The 15,012-nt window shown below is 43.0% G+C and overlaps 1 protein-coding gene across 5 annotated transcripts in view; it reads left to right on the top strand.

The window, feature by feature from the left end:
- The window catches only part of EEF2K (eukaryotic elongation factor 2 kinase), a 71,797-nt gene extending 63,758 nt beyond the window's left edge, over positions 1 to 8,039 (top strand). For all 5 annotated transcript variants that reach the window (XM_070362660.1, XM_070362657.1, XM_070362661.1 and 2 more), the window contains 2 exons: positions 3,264 to 3,442; positions 4,717 to 8,039. In XM_070362660.1, the coding sequence (XP_070218761.1) occupies positions 3,264 to 3,442; positions 4,717 to 4,826 (289 nt within the window). In that variant the 3' untranslated portion in view covers positions 4,827 to 8,039. The remainder of the gene's footprint in view (positions 1 to 3,263; positions 3,443 to 4,716) is intronic.
- The last annotated feature ends 6,973 nt before the right edge of the window (positions 8,040 to 15,012 follow it).

The following is a 15,012-nucleotide window of genomic DNA, read 5'->3' as shown; positions in this document are numbered from 1 at the left end:
GAATCACTGGCATGGAGGGGAGGTAAACAAAACAAACATGAAATGACTTTGTCCAAAATCAAATGCCAACATCTATGATGCCCATTGAGACTTCCCTGTAGCTCAAATGGTAAGGAATCTGCCTGCAATGCAAAAGACCAGGGTTCAATCCCTAGGTCTGGAATATCCTCTGGAGAAGGGAAGGGCAACCCACTCCAGTAATCTTGCCTGGAGAATCCCATGGACAGAGAAGCCTGGCAGGCTATAGTCCTTGGGGTTGCAAAGAGTCAGACACAACTGAGCGACTAACACGCACACACAATGCCCATTGAGTGCAGTGGGGAACGACCACGTGGGCGTGAGGAGCTGGTACTCGGCATTGAATATCTGTATCTGAGGCTCTTAAAAAATCTTTACTATCTGTGTTCTCTTTATGTTCTCTGTGTACTTTCTCTTTTTCATTTGAGATGATTGGTTTCTTGTTGATTTGTTAATAATGAGATATGTGTATGTATATATATGTATACAAGGGAAGCCCATATATCTATATATGGGCTTCCCTTGTATCTTAGCTGGTAAAGAATCTGCCTGCAATGCAGGAGCCCCCTGTTTAATTCCTGGGTTGGGATGATCCCCTGGAGAAGGGATGGGCTACCCACTCCCAGTATTCATGGGCTTCCCTGGTGGCTCACACAGTAAAGAATCTGCCTGGCAATGCAGGAGATGTGGGTTTGATACCTGGGTTGGGAAGAACCCCTGGAGGAGGGCATGGAAACCCACTCTAGTATTCTTGCCTGGAGAATCCCCACAAAAGAGGAGCCTGAAGGGCTGCAGTCCATGGGGTCTCAAAGAGTCGGACACAACTGAGGACTAAGCACAGCACACATATATATTTTGGCCTTGTGGAATGTGGGATCTTAGTCCCCCAATCAGGGATCAAACTCATGCCCTTTGCAGTGGAAGCATAGAGTCCTACCCATTGAACCTTCAGGGAATTCCCTGTAAAAATTTTTATTTTCTTAAGGCTATTAGCTCTTTGGTATATGAGTTGACTTAAAACCTTTTTTCAGAGATGGCTACCATAGATTTGGGGCAGCAGGGAGAACAGGTGCCACACAGTGCCCATTGACTACTGGGTCTGGGGACTTGCTGGTTTTTAGTATCTGTGTAGTTAAATCAATCAAGATTTTCTTCTGTAACATCTTCCAAAGTCTTTCTCTTACTCTCCTTCTTCGTTCCAAGCAGCCCCAGACTCTTCCATTCAGGGAGCATTAATGAGAGTCAGCTATTTTCATTTAGGGGGTTTTGACCCCCCCTCCCCCAGAAGTTACCATCTCATAGGAGAAGGAAAAGTCGTTGGAAATTTCAAGGCAGGGTGGACAAACTAACCACTGGGTGTGGAGTTGGGTGGGGTGGGTGGGGAGAGAGTAGGCCCTTTCCCTTCTTTTACATTTAATGTGTTGAGAGCAGTTCTGCCTTGCCTTTCAAGACCAGAGAGGGCCAAAGCTGAAAGAATTGAGATCAACTAGCTTAGTGGTTTCCAATCCACTGTTCAAACCCCAGTCTTCTGGATGTGCCACAAATAATTTTCAAATAACTTCCATTCTTTATAAAATGGAGTCAAGATTATCTCCTGACACCATCCCAGCCAGCCACTTCAGCAGACATTTATAGAGTCTGTGCTGTCTGCCAGGCCCTGGGAATGCAGCAGTGAATAAAACAGACATGGTCCCTGCCTTCCTAGAGCTTACATTCTAGCCAGGAAAAACAATAAACAAGTGAATAAGTAAACAGGAGAATTACAGTTTGAGGTAATGGTAAGAAATAGAGTATTGGGGGCCAGTGTCTCTGAAGAAGCTCAGCTGAGGTTGGAGAGATGAGGAGCCAGGTATGGGAAGAGTTAAAGGAAGGATGTTCTAAGCAAAGGGAGCAGCAGGTGCAAAAGCCAAAGGGCGGACAGGAGCTGGCACGTTCGAGGAAGAGAAAGTGACCCAGCGAGTCTGGCGCGGCTGACGAGCTAAGACTGGAGGGTGAAGCCGGGTCCATGTGTATGTGTTTATATATATACAGCTGCAGCTCCAGGAACATTTCATGAGGCACGTAGACCTTCTTATCTGTGTCTCTCTTTGCTCTTTCCTGATGTCCTATAGTTACTCACGTGTTTGGTAATATGCATTACTACACCCCAAGGAAAAGAGCCCCCTGTCCTGTTTACTCTTTATTTTGTTTTGCACAGATTGGGTTGGCATTTGTGTTTGCCCTTGCGGGTTTGGCCACTGTGCGGCCGTAGGAGAAAGAGTTGAGAGTGAAGGGCAGAGTCAGAAGGGAGAAGTCAGCTGTTCTGGAGTAAGCCCTCCATTTTCTGGAGGAAAGCCAGAGCTGGCCAGCAGAGGCAGAGAAAGAAAGGGCTGAATGATTGCTGTCAGAAGGTTCTGGGGGCTTTGGTGAAGGGTACTCCACCCACCTCTTCTCCTGCATGAGTTACAGGGCAAATTGGTTGGGATACCACCCACTGCTAATGCAAACCCATAGGGTAGGTTTTTTGGTTTGGGGAGTTTTTTTGTTTGTTTTTTTTTTGGCCACCCTGTGCAGCTTGTGGGATCTTAGTTCCCCAACCAGGGATTGAACCCAGGCCATGGCAGTGAAAGCACCAAGTCCTAACTGGGACTGCCAGGGAATTCCTGTAGGGTGATTTTATGGATACTAGAAAAATGCTCCCCTTCCTCAAGATGCTCGACTTCCATCTGTTGGAAAATTATTGTGCTATACCAGTTTTGTTAGGGAAAACTACTTGATCGCTATTGTAATGAATATATAGATCTACAATGTGAATGCGGAGAAGGCAATGGCAAGCCACTCCACTACTCTTGCCTAGAAAATCCCGTGGATGGAGGAGCCTGGTAGGCTGCAGTCCATGGGGTCACTACAAGTCGGACGCGACTGAGCGACTTCACTTTCACTTTTCACTTTCACACAATGGAGAAGGCAATGGCAACCCACTCCAGTGTTCTTGCCTGGAGAATCCCAGGGACGGGGGAGCCTGGTGGGCTGCCGTCTATGGGGTCGCACGGAGTCAGACACGACTGAAGCGACTTAGCAGCAGCAGCAGCAGCAGCACAATGTGAATGACAGCCCTTAGATGTGGTGGCATTGGATACTTTGGGTCCCGAAGCATAGGTAGTGGCCGCACTGCGATCCCTGACTTGCCTCTCCTGCTGATGGGCCTCCTCCTTCCTTCCCTGTTGCCATGGTAACTTCTCTTTTCCTCTGTATCTCCTGGCAAGGTCCCAGAGCTGGCCAGAGGCTCTCCACTGGTACAACACTGCCCTGGAGACAACTGACTGTGATGAGGGTGGGGAGTATGATGGGATGCAAGACGAACCCCGGTACATGCTGCTGGCCAGGGAGGCGGAGATGCTGTTCACAGGCGGCTGCGGGCTGGAGAAGGACCCACAGAGATCAGGTAGGGCCTGGCAGACCTGCCCCTGGGGTGGGACAGGGCTGGATAGTGAAAGAGACATAATTCCTGTCTCACTGGGACTCACAACAAGTTGCAAGACTGAGTCTCTTCTTTCCATTCTGGTTGGGAGAAAGATTCATACTGGCCCTGTATTTTGCAAGGCTGGATACCCATATGATGCTTAGAAAGGGGCTTTATGAAGTTGGTATGCAAATGAACCTTTTTAATAGTCACATGTTAGAAATTTGGGAGGTTTGTTTGCAATTCAAAAATTGAGCTGACATTTTCATAAAATTTACCATTTTAAAGTGTATAGTTCAAAAAATAAATAAATAAAAATAAAGTGTATAGTTCTGTGGTTTTTAGTATGTCCACGGTGTTATGCCATCATCACCACTACCTAATTCCAGAACATTTTCATCATGCCAGAAAGAAACCTGGTACCTATTAGCAGTGGCTCCCTATTTCCCCTTCCTGCTGTTCCTGGCAACCACTAACTTACATTCTGTCTTTATAGATTTACCTGTTCTGGTCTTTTCATATAACTGGGATCACAGTATGTGACCTTTTGTGTCTTCCTTCTTTCAGGGTTCATTCATGTTGTAGCATGTGTCAGTACTTCATTCCATGTTATTGCTGAATAATATTCCATTTTATAGATACTACATTTTGTTTATTCACTCATCAGTTAATGCACATTGTATATATTAAATAACATGATAAACATACTGAACTCCTGGTTTCACAGGTATAGGATGAGGCTAAGTTTAAAAGTTTTTTTTAAGGTAGTATAACGAAATCAAGCAACTAATACTGTAATTCTATAATCTTTTATTTGAAACTTCTAAATCCAAAAGCACTGAAAACCAAGTGTTTTTATATGTTCTCCACAAATTCATTTGGTGGCCAAACCCATCTAGACACTTTATCCCTTCCACTTTCATATAGCCCCAATTTGTCCGATAGAAGTCCTCAGCCTGATTCTCAGTGACTCACCCACAGCCCCTAAACCAATCACTGTGCTTACTGGGATAGCTCACTCTGGGTGGCTGCGCTTAAGTCCCGACTAATCCCTGTGGCCTGGTGAAGAACAGGGAAGGTGCTTTGATTGACCCCGCTTGGATCACGTGCACACTCAGAGCCCCACCCAGGTTATGTGCAGGGATAGGCCAGAAGGAGTAATCTCAGTGTGATCTTCTTGGAGAGGGGTCAGGGATACCAGGCAGCAAAAACAACAGGCTCTTCACCTCTCTGTGCCTTGCTTTGCTTTCTTTCAGGCGATTTGTACACCCAGGCAGCCGAGGCAGCGATGGAAGCCATGAAGGGCCGGCTGGCCAACCAGTACTACGAGAAAGCAGAGGAGGCCTGGGCCCAGATGGAGGAATAACTTGCTGGAAAAAACCACTGCCAGCCAGCCCCAAGTTACAGGGCTAGGAGAAGGGGGAAGAAAAAGACTTCTTATTGAGGGTTGTTTGGGGGCTGGAGCGGGCAGATGTTTTTAGTAAATCAACTTTTGTATGCTATTTTTTAACTCTTGAAAATGTCTTTGCTACCAGTGGAGACACTGCAGCTGTCCCCTAGGGCTCTGGGGATTGAAAAAGCAGCCTAATGAACCAATGTATCTTTCTGAGGTTCTTTTTCTGTGTTTTGTTGTGGTTATTGTTGTTGTTGTTTGTCATGAGATGTAAGAAAATGTATCTTTTCTGCCCTGGATGGAAAATATTAAAGCTTTGCTCATCAAGCCTTTTCAGGCTGGGCTGAAATCTCAGGCCCACAGAGCCTGTGTTTCCTGAGTCAGGATGAGGTAGGAAAGAGCAGAGCTGCATGTTAACTTTCCATGAGGTGTGTATTGTCACATCTGTCTTAGAGCAAAGCCGTCTTTCTCAGAGCATTTGGAAGAATGTGTGTGGCATTTTTTGGTGTGTGTAAGACTGTACATCTCCCAGGACCCCTTCTGCCATGGGGGAGGGCCCACACACTTTTCTTATCTTTTAATTTCCTTCCTGAAATGCAACTGATTTTGTGGAATCAGCCAAATTACATTCTGAAGTGTGTTTTCCACAGTGGGCTTTACAAAACAGGTTTGATTTCTATATGCACACTTTTACTACCTCTAATTCCTGCCTCAGCTCGTGTGGAGGTGGGTGCACCTCAAAGCTTTTACTTGTAAGGGCTGTGGCTTGGAAGGTTGAAGCCTTTCCTCCAAGCAGACATGTACTCTGCATCTCAGTAGCAGCATCCACAATATGACTGAAGTACCCCTTGTACAGTATTCCTCTGTATTTTCTTAGCATCTGACGTTCTTACGAAGAATCTGCTCCCAACCCCCATCCGCGGCATTTTCTGCTTGAAGCTTGGCTGATTTTCTTGTCATTTGCAGTAGGATGCTTTCAGCAGCAGTCCCTTGAGATTTGTTTAAGCTGTTGGAGAATGAGAGGGCAAGAACTATAAACACTCATTAATTCCAGTGATTTCCCCAGGGCCAAGCTATGGCTATCTGTATTTAATAAGTGTTCTTTTTCGAAGGATTTCAGATTTAACATCAGTGTGATTTCAACTGATGTTTCAAATAGCAAAGAAAACAGACTGCTTTGATCAACCCCAAGTGCTAAAGCAACATCTCTGTTTAAAAATCAAAACATTAAAAAAAAACAGAGCGTAACATACAAACCAGTTCATTAAGACAGGTCCTTCGGCCATGTTAGTGTTAAGTACTGTGGAGTCATGACCCTGTGCATGTATTCGGTTCCAAAGTTAAGAGTGTACCCTAAAGGAAAAATCAAACAGAGTAAAATTACCTTTGAAAAGTGCTTTGGATCACCTATAAATGACGGGTACCCCTGTTTTTGTATTTGGACTCACCATAACCAGTTTCCTCCAAAAGCTGGAACTAATTACCCTTTTGCTGTTTGCACAAATCAAGTAGTTGGCTTGCCTTAAGTTGTTTGTGTGTTTTAAACCAGTGCATATAGTTAATTTGCATTTGTTAAATGTAAGCTAGAAGCAACTTTATTTTGACTTTTCAAAATTCTCAAACCTCATTAACTGATGCTTTTGTTGTTGCTGTTGTTAGTTCAACCAGTCTCCTTGCTCTCTGAGATTTTATTATGCAAATCATTTATATTCCCTGACCACCTGTCTCATTTCCTAGTTACATGTCAGTGCTTTTCTGTAACACAGGGATTGGCAACTTTTTCTAAAGGGCCAGATAGTAAATATTTTAGGCTTTGTGGGCCTTATGGTCTCTTGCAACTACTCAGCCTTGCCATTATAGTACAGAAACACTGGTGAATGATACCTAAATGAATGAGTGCAGCTGGTGTTCCAATAAAACTTTATTGACAAAAACAGCCTGCCTGGGCTATAGTTTGCCAGCCCCTGCTCTAATCCTGACTAAGAGTTACTATATTAAACCCTGAAGCTGCGTGTTAACTCAATTTTTCTTCAATCTCTAGTGCTTAAAAACACAGGGCCTTGGCACTGAGTAAGCACTCAGTAAATTCATAAAAAATGGAGTGTTTGTGGCTCTAGTTCCTCCAGCCTGTCTGGAATGGCTTGGTCATCTGTGCAATTCCACCCATCCATATGGCTTTAATGTCACCAGGTGGTCCCCTTCTCCTGTAGGAGACTGGAATGGCCTGGATATACTACAGCTAATCAAATGCTTCTTTAAGGATCAGTGAGAGCAAAGTGATCTGCAAGACACAAATCCTTCTGAGCTAACAGAACTTACTCCACCTTCAAAAGATAGTTCTGTGCCTTCTAAAATTGGCTAGGGCATCTTCTTTTTCCACAAATGCTGAGCATCCAAAAAGCAAAAAACCTCAGGACATTCCAGCCCAACTGGGAAGACATCAGAGACTATCTTCAAGTACAAGAAGCAGGTGAAGGTCCAGGAGATTAGTGGAGTCAAGGATATAATCAGTATCTTCAGTCACAGATGGGAAATCCAAGGTTCTGAAAGGTAGACTCTTTCCAAATATCCTGCTGGTTAGAGGCTAAGCTGAAGCCAGAATCTGCCAGCTACTCTTAGAGGATTCTGGGAATAAAATTTAAAATTAAACTGCAGTGAACTGGAGTGTAATGTCTCTCAGTTTTGCTATAGGTTTAAAAAGAAAAAAAAAAAAAAAAGCAGGCTTTATGGATGGAAGTAGGAAAAAAAAATCCCTAGCCCCCAGTGCAGCTGGATGTCCTTATTCCCTGCTCACCTGAGGCCCTGTGGGAATTTATCATCAAATGCAACATTGATGAGTCAAGCCAGGTAACTACTGTTGTTGCTATTTTAATGACTTCCTTTCCTTTCATCCCAGCACATTTGTCTGCAGTACTAGACATGTGTCACAAATCAACAAAATGTTTACACAAGTATGTGCAGCTTGGGGGGGAGGGCAGGGCGAAGGAGACAAAATATGCATATTCTCTGCAATTGTGCCTGTTACTCATTTTTTCTAATCTCTGAGGTAACCATTTAACCTAGACAAGGTGGACACTGGGTGGGACCCAGAGAATACAGTGGCTTGTATTATAGATTTATTTTTGCATATATATTGTTCACTTTTGCCTTTCCAAATAAAGTGATTTCTTTCTTTCTGGTCTCAAATTCAAGTGTCTTCTGGTTACAGATGAGTGAAGGAGGTGAGTGGAGACAGAGTGGATTGGAGGCCTTAGTCCCACCTGAAAAGCAGCTCAGATTCAGCTCCAGATGGTTGTCCCCATGGGGAGTGTGGGCTCAATGTTGCCCCCTTTTCTAGTTTTTCAAACTGCTGAAAATTTGATTTGTTAATGCAAGTTTTCTCAATTTTTAATATTTCTAATAAATTCTTACAAAAACCTTCCAAATTTGGCACATAATGTTTTCCATTTGCTTTATATAAAGGATGTACCCCTCTCTCTTTTTTTTTTTTTTTTTTGGTTTTTCTGACCTAGAAAACAAAGAATAATTTTTACCAATAGAGTTGTCATCAGTTTCAAAGAAAATGCATGTAATAGATGTTTTGTGATCTAAAACTTGAAAAAATGTTGCTTATTTGCATGATCATTTGGTTTCAAGCTAATTGCGTTTTAAGAAATTCAATGAGAATTTCTTTAAAAATTTTAAGAATATTAAGAAATTTGAACATTGGCATAACTCTACATGGTATATTGAGCACACATTTCTTTGGTCCATTTGCTCTTAAGTCCCAACTAAAATGACAGGAAAGAAATTTTCTTAATGGCATAAGCCCATGAGGATGAAGAGTAGACATCAACAACAAAATCCTGGATGCTGGAAAGGAGATGGACTGAATGAGCAGCCCCAAGAAAGCTGGATCCTAGGTCAGCTGCAGAGAAATCTGAGAACCATGTTTTCATCATTGAAGACACCCCCAAAAGGATAAGCCATAGGTACCAGGAGCCTCTGGAAGGTGGGAGTGAAATGGTGCTAAAAATGTAGGTTCAGTTGAAAGACAAAGCATCAGACCTCTAGACCCATTCATCTCCCCCATGTAGCCAGTCAGCTGCTCCTTCATCACACTGCAGAAGCCTAGGACACCAGGCAGAGTAGAGAGTGAGGCTGAACTGTAGGTGGCACTTTGCGGGGGCTCCGAGGAGCTCCAGGCCTTTGTGTCTCAGCACCGAAAGAATTCAGTGAGAGGCAAAGTGATAGAAAGTGACATTCAAATAGGATGCCTGGTGAGGCTAAGCAGGCAGGCAAGAGAGCGCCACCCTGAGAACTTAGTGGGCTACAGTTTCATAAAGGGAAAAGCGGGCAGGGGAAAAAGACCACCTTCTTCCTCATTCTTCCATCATCAGCCCCTCCTCCAGGTTGGGCAGAGGAGTTTTCTTATCCCTACGTGGTCAAGCTGGGACTAGCATAGTATTATGGAAAAATTATTTCAGGTCTCAGCACAATGAGGGTCTTTACTTTGAAATGTCACATTTCCATAAATCATTGGCTTTTTTATTTTTAAGATTTACTTATTTTTAACTATGCTGGGTTTTTGTTGCTGCACACAGGCGTTCTCTAGTTGTGATGAGCAGGGGCTACTCTTCTTTGTGGTATACCAGCTTCTCATTGTCCTGACTTCTTCTGTTGCAGAGCATAGGTACGCAGGCTTCAGTAGTTGGGGCATGTGGGCTCAGTGGTTGTGGCTCATGGGCTCTAGACTGTTGGCCCAGTAGTTGCGGTGTTTGGGCTTAGTTGCTCCACGGCATGTGGTATCTTCCCTGACCAGGGTCAAACCTGTGTCCCCTGCACTGGCAGGCACTCTCAACCACTAGACCACCAGGGAAGGCCCAAACATTTTTTATGTGTGTAGAGAGCATGTCCTAGGGTTCATTAACTTACTGAGCTCCAGCGGGCAGGATGTTGGTCTCATGCACCTGTTGTTTCATTGTTTTGGGGCATGTCTCATACTTCTCCTGCATGATTTTGTTGCTAAGCAAGCCTGCTTAGTTTTGTGGGTAAGCACGCCTACTTTCTTGCTGCTGCTAAGTCGCTTCAGTCGTGTCCGACTCTGTGTGACCCCATAGACGGCAGCCCACCAGGCTCCCCCGTCCCTGGGATTCTCCAGGCAAGAACACTGGAGTGGGTTGCCATTTCCTTCTCCAATGCATGAAAGTGAAAAGTGAAAGTGAAGTCGCTCAGTCGTGTCCAACTCTTAGCGACCCATGGACTGCAGCCCACCAGGCCCCTCCGTCCATGGGATTTTCCAGGCAAGAGTACCGGAGTGGGGTGCCATCGCCTTCTCCAGTACTTTCTTAGTGATCATTAACTTACAGGGGTCTCCCCATACTTTTTCTTTACTTACAATTCTCTAGTGGGATTAACTATTTAATTACCTACTTTGTCCATTTACTCTGGCCCTATCAAGGCTACTGTCCTGAAAGGAGGGTTGTGAAAGTTTCTGTATTGTTGTAGAGTGTCCACCAGCCTTCTTTGCTCCTGTGCTCCCAGGTACGCTGGCAGCTGACTTTGTCCCTCCTCGTGGAGGGCAGACAACTGGAAAAATTTCTTGTAAATCTTAGCAGCCTAAGATAAAAGATTTAAAGTACTTCCCCCTAACAAAACAGGCTGGCCAGAGCACCTCACAAAAAAAGTCTCACCCATCAAGTCCCACCCACAACCACACAGACAAATTCCCAGACAACATATTAGAGCCCCATTCTTAAACTTGAACAGCCACCCAAAGATCCATACATACGGAAGGTATTTCATACAACAAACAGAACCAACAGAAAACAGCATCTTTGAGGAAACAATATGGCTAGAGAAGAAAACTTTAATAAAAAACTATCAATATCCTTAGATAAAATATTGTATCCATGCAAAAAGAACAAGATACGATTCTAAGAATTCACATAGTAAAAGGGCTCTTGTAAACTGAATATAACTTAGAGAAATGAGTAACTTAATAGAAGGTCTGGAAAATGAAGTAGAGGAAATTTCCCAGAGAGTGAAACAAAAGAATAAAAATGCTGAAGAATAGGAGAGGAAATTCTAGAAGCCAAAGGAACAGGCATTCTGGGCTGCAAAACTATTCCTCAGTGAAACAGTTATAATTGTTAACCATTTTTGCTTTGTGGATAAATCAGCTAAGAACAGCCTCAGATTATGTATGTGTAACCTTTTGAGGATCTTTCCTTGGCTTTTTAAAATTTGGGGACAGGATTCTAGGATCCTAGTTTCATAGCTAAAAATTTCATATAGGCTTTTAATAGAAATTAAGCATACATGTAGATATAAATATCATTTTTACTGAATTATGTTCAGCATGTAGATTAAAATGCAAAGAAGTTTAACTCGGTCCTACCAATATGCAAATCATTTAGAAGTGAGAAATTGCTTTCTCTGTAATACCATGAAGTTTCCAAAAAGATTTGGTTTCTCTTCTATCTTGACACGTTACTGGAAAGAACTGACTCCACGTTGGATCTGTTTCTTTTCCTTTAACCTTTGCTTCCCATTGCTTTTGTTCACTAAAACAACACTGTTTATATGAAATGGCCTGCCTCTGGGACCCCTGCTCCTCTGCCTGAATACTGAACCAGAGTGCCTCTTGTTCAGGACAAGGCCCATCTGTGGGTGGCTACCGGAAGGAAGAAATGAACACATTTCCTCCCCAAGGCTAGCCATTCCAGGAGATATTTGCAAGATTAATGGCCTTTTACTTTTCTTCCTCACCTCCCCCCCTTCTCTGTTCTATAAAATAACCTGGCATCCAGACCGCAACAAGATGGTTATTTTGAGACAATAGTTTGCCATCTTCTCAGTCTGCTGGCTTCCTGAATAAAGTTGGGTTCCTTGCCTCAGCACCTCATCTCCAACTCATTGGTGAGCTTGGACTCAGTAACGGACATGCTTACTAGTATTTAAGATCACCAAAAAAAGAAAGTATCACTGAAAGAAACTCAAAAGTCTGGTTATGACTGGGTGTGTTTCCCCCTCTCCTTTTATGAGTCATCTGAGGAATCTATCTGTTTTTCTCCCTACATACATATCTTTCTTTCTGACTTCATGCACAATTTTAGTTTTCTCAATTATAAATGAAATTAATTCCAAAAAGTAATACTAGTAGTATCTATTGGAAAAAATAAATGTAGTCTTAATTAAAATAAAACAAAATATAGGATTTCCCTGGCAATCCAGTGTTTAAGACCCTGAGCTTCTAATGCAGGGGACACAGGTTTGATCCCTGGTCAGGGAATTAAGCTCCCACATGGCCTGGCTTAAAAAAAAAGAAAAAGAAAAAAAAAAAAAAGATATTTTAGGAGCCCAAGTTAGAGCAGAGACAGTAGAGAGGACAGAATCTTTTGGGGCTACACCATGCAGCATCAGTTCAGTTCAATTCACTGGCTCAGTCGTGTCTGACCTCTGCACTGCAGCACGCCAGGCCTCCCTGTCCATCACCAACTCCTGGAGCTTGCTCAAACTCAGATCCATTGAGTTGGTGATGCCATCCAACCATTTCATCCTCTGTCGTCTCCTTCTCCTCCTGCCTTCAGTCTTTCCCAGCATCAAGGTCTTTTCTAATGAGTCAGTTCTTCACATCAGGTGGCCAAAGTATTGGACTTCAGCTTCAGCATCAGTCCTTCCAAAGAATATTTAGGACTGATTTCATTTAGGATTTACTGGTTTGATCTCCTTGCAGTCCAAAAGACTCTCAAGAGTCTTATCCGACACCAAATTTCAGCCACACAGCTTGCGGGATCTTAGTTCCCTGACCGGAGAGCAAACCCTTGCCCCTGCAGTGGAAGTGCAGAGTCTTAACCACAGGACTGACAGGGAATTAAATGCCTGAGAGAATCTTTTTTAACTGTTGAGAACATTCCTTGGGACAGAAGGATGTGTCTCCAGAGCAAGAGGCCCCGTTAAGTATCTAGCACAATGGATAAAATTAGACCTATGCCAAGATTTGTCTTCCTGAAATTTCAGAACATTGAGGGCAAGGAAAAGATACTGGAAATTTCAGGAGGGAAAGAGAAAGTTTCATACAAATGACTGAGAATCAGAATAATATCAGATAACTCAATAGTAACACTGGAAGTTGGAAGTTGATGCTTTTTAAATTGTGGGGAAAATATTCTTTAATGGAGAATCATATGCCCAAACTATTAAGCAAGCATAAAGGTCAAATAAAGATATTTCAGATGTGTAAATTCACAAAAAAGTAATCTCTTGAGTACTCTTTCTCCAGAAGACACTGGAAGAGTTGTTCTATCAAAAGAGAGCCACTGTGGGGGAAATAAGAAAGGCATGGGTTCCAGACCAAGAATGAGGCAAAGTCAGTCCCTACATGAGAGTGAAGAGCCAGAGTTTACGGCATCTCTCAGGAGGCTGTGGGAGAAATGTCTTCAAAAATTTGAAGCAATAGAGCACCTCTTGATTCTGTGTGACAAGGATGGACAGTTTGAAGTTGAGTTATGGATGAATTCATAGAAAGGTAAATTTTTTTAAAGGCAGTTATTAAATAAAGAATAAGATAAACAATATTTTCCAGAAGAGGAAAAATAATCATAGTTGAGAACATAGTTAAGCTTAAGCTTAAATGAGTAGCATGTACTGATCATTGTTCAAATGAAATTGTAGTATGATTCTTTCAGGAGGGTTGAGGTGTTTGTGATGGCAGAAGTTGGATGATTAAAGTTAAATTCTTATCTTCCTTAGTAGGAAGTCAATCAGTCAGTCAGTCAGTTCAGTCGTCAATAGGAAATGCCTAAAACAAAAAAAAAAAAAGCAGCGATACAAGTACGTTGTTTAGACATATGGAGATAAACACAAGAATCAGCTAAAAGTTGAGAGTGGTTGCCTGGAGTGGAAGGGGTAGGCATACTATTCATTTTGATAACATGCCTTATAGAATTAATACCATATACAACTTTGGTAAAATTATCAAAGTAAGAATTTATGCCATGAAATTAAAAGACGCTTGCTCCTTGGAAGGAAAGTTATGACCAACCTAGACAGAATATTAAAAAGCAGAGATATCACTTTGCCAACAAAGGTCCATCTAGTCAAGGCTATGGTTTTTCCAGTGGTCATGTATGGATGTGAGAGTTGGACTATAAAGAAAGCTGAGCGCCGAAGAATTGATGCTTTTGAACTGTGGTGTTGGAACTCTTGAGAGTCCCTTGCACTGCAAGCAGATCCAACCAGTTGGATCCAACCAGTTGGAGAGTCTCAAGGGACTCTTGAGAGTCCCTTGCACTGCAAGGAGATCCAACCAGTCCTTCCTAAGGAATATCAGTCCTGAGTGTTCATTGGAAGGACTGATGTTGAAGCTGAAACTCTAATACTTTGGCCACCTGATGCAAAGAACTGACTCATTTGAAAAGACCCTGATGCTGGGAAAGATTGAGGGCAGGAGGAGAAGGGGACGACAGAGGATGAGATGGCTGGATCGCATCACTGACTCAATGGACCTGAGTCTGGGTGAACTCCAGGAGTTGGTGATGGACAGGGAGGCCTGGCGTGCTGCGGTTCATGGGGTCACAAAGAGTCGGACACGACTGAGTGACTGAACTGAACTGAAGAATTTAAAATTTCTTTAAATTTAATTTTCCAGCATTTAATTTTTCACTAGCATGTGTCTTAGCTCCTCAATGAAATGGTAAGATCAGTCATGAGAAAGGCCATGTTTTATACTACCTTGAGTCTTACAGAGCATCAAGCAAGCTATCTTCCCTTTAGTAAATTTGATGTTTGCTTCATTGTTCTTGTCCAGATGTGAATGGTGTCATAGTCTAAAGTTCCATGAAGGTTTTCAGGTGTTCTGATGCTGTGATATTTTTGGAGTAACACAGCTTCCTGTTGCATTTTATGTCTGTTCTTCTTCTTAGGCTGTTAGAAAATTGATACAATCTATCAGTTATGTTGACTTCCATCTCTAATGCCTGATCACATAGGCTAGAGCCCCCATAGAGAAGGAAATGGCAACCCACTCCAGTACTCTTGCCTGGAAAATTCCATGGATGGAGGAGCCTGGTAGGCTACAGTCCATGGGGTCGCAAAGAGTCCAACACAGCTGAGCGACTTCACTTTCTTTCTTTCTGAAGTTCCTTTTGGAGAAGGAAATGGCAACCCACTCCAGTGT

This window comes from Bos mutus, chromosome 25, assembly GCF_027580195.1.
Source record: "Bos mutus isolate GX-2022 chromosome 25, NWIPB_WYAK_1.1, whole genome shotgun sequence".
Classification (NCBI taxonomy): domain Eukaryota; kingdom Metazoa; phylum Chordata; class Mammalia; order Artiodactyla; family Bovidae; genus Bos; species Bos mutus.
The sequence above is the reverse complement of the archived record's forward strand: the minus strand, read 5'-3'. Positions and strand labels throughout refer to the sequence as shown.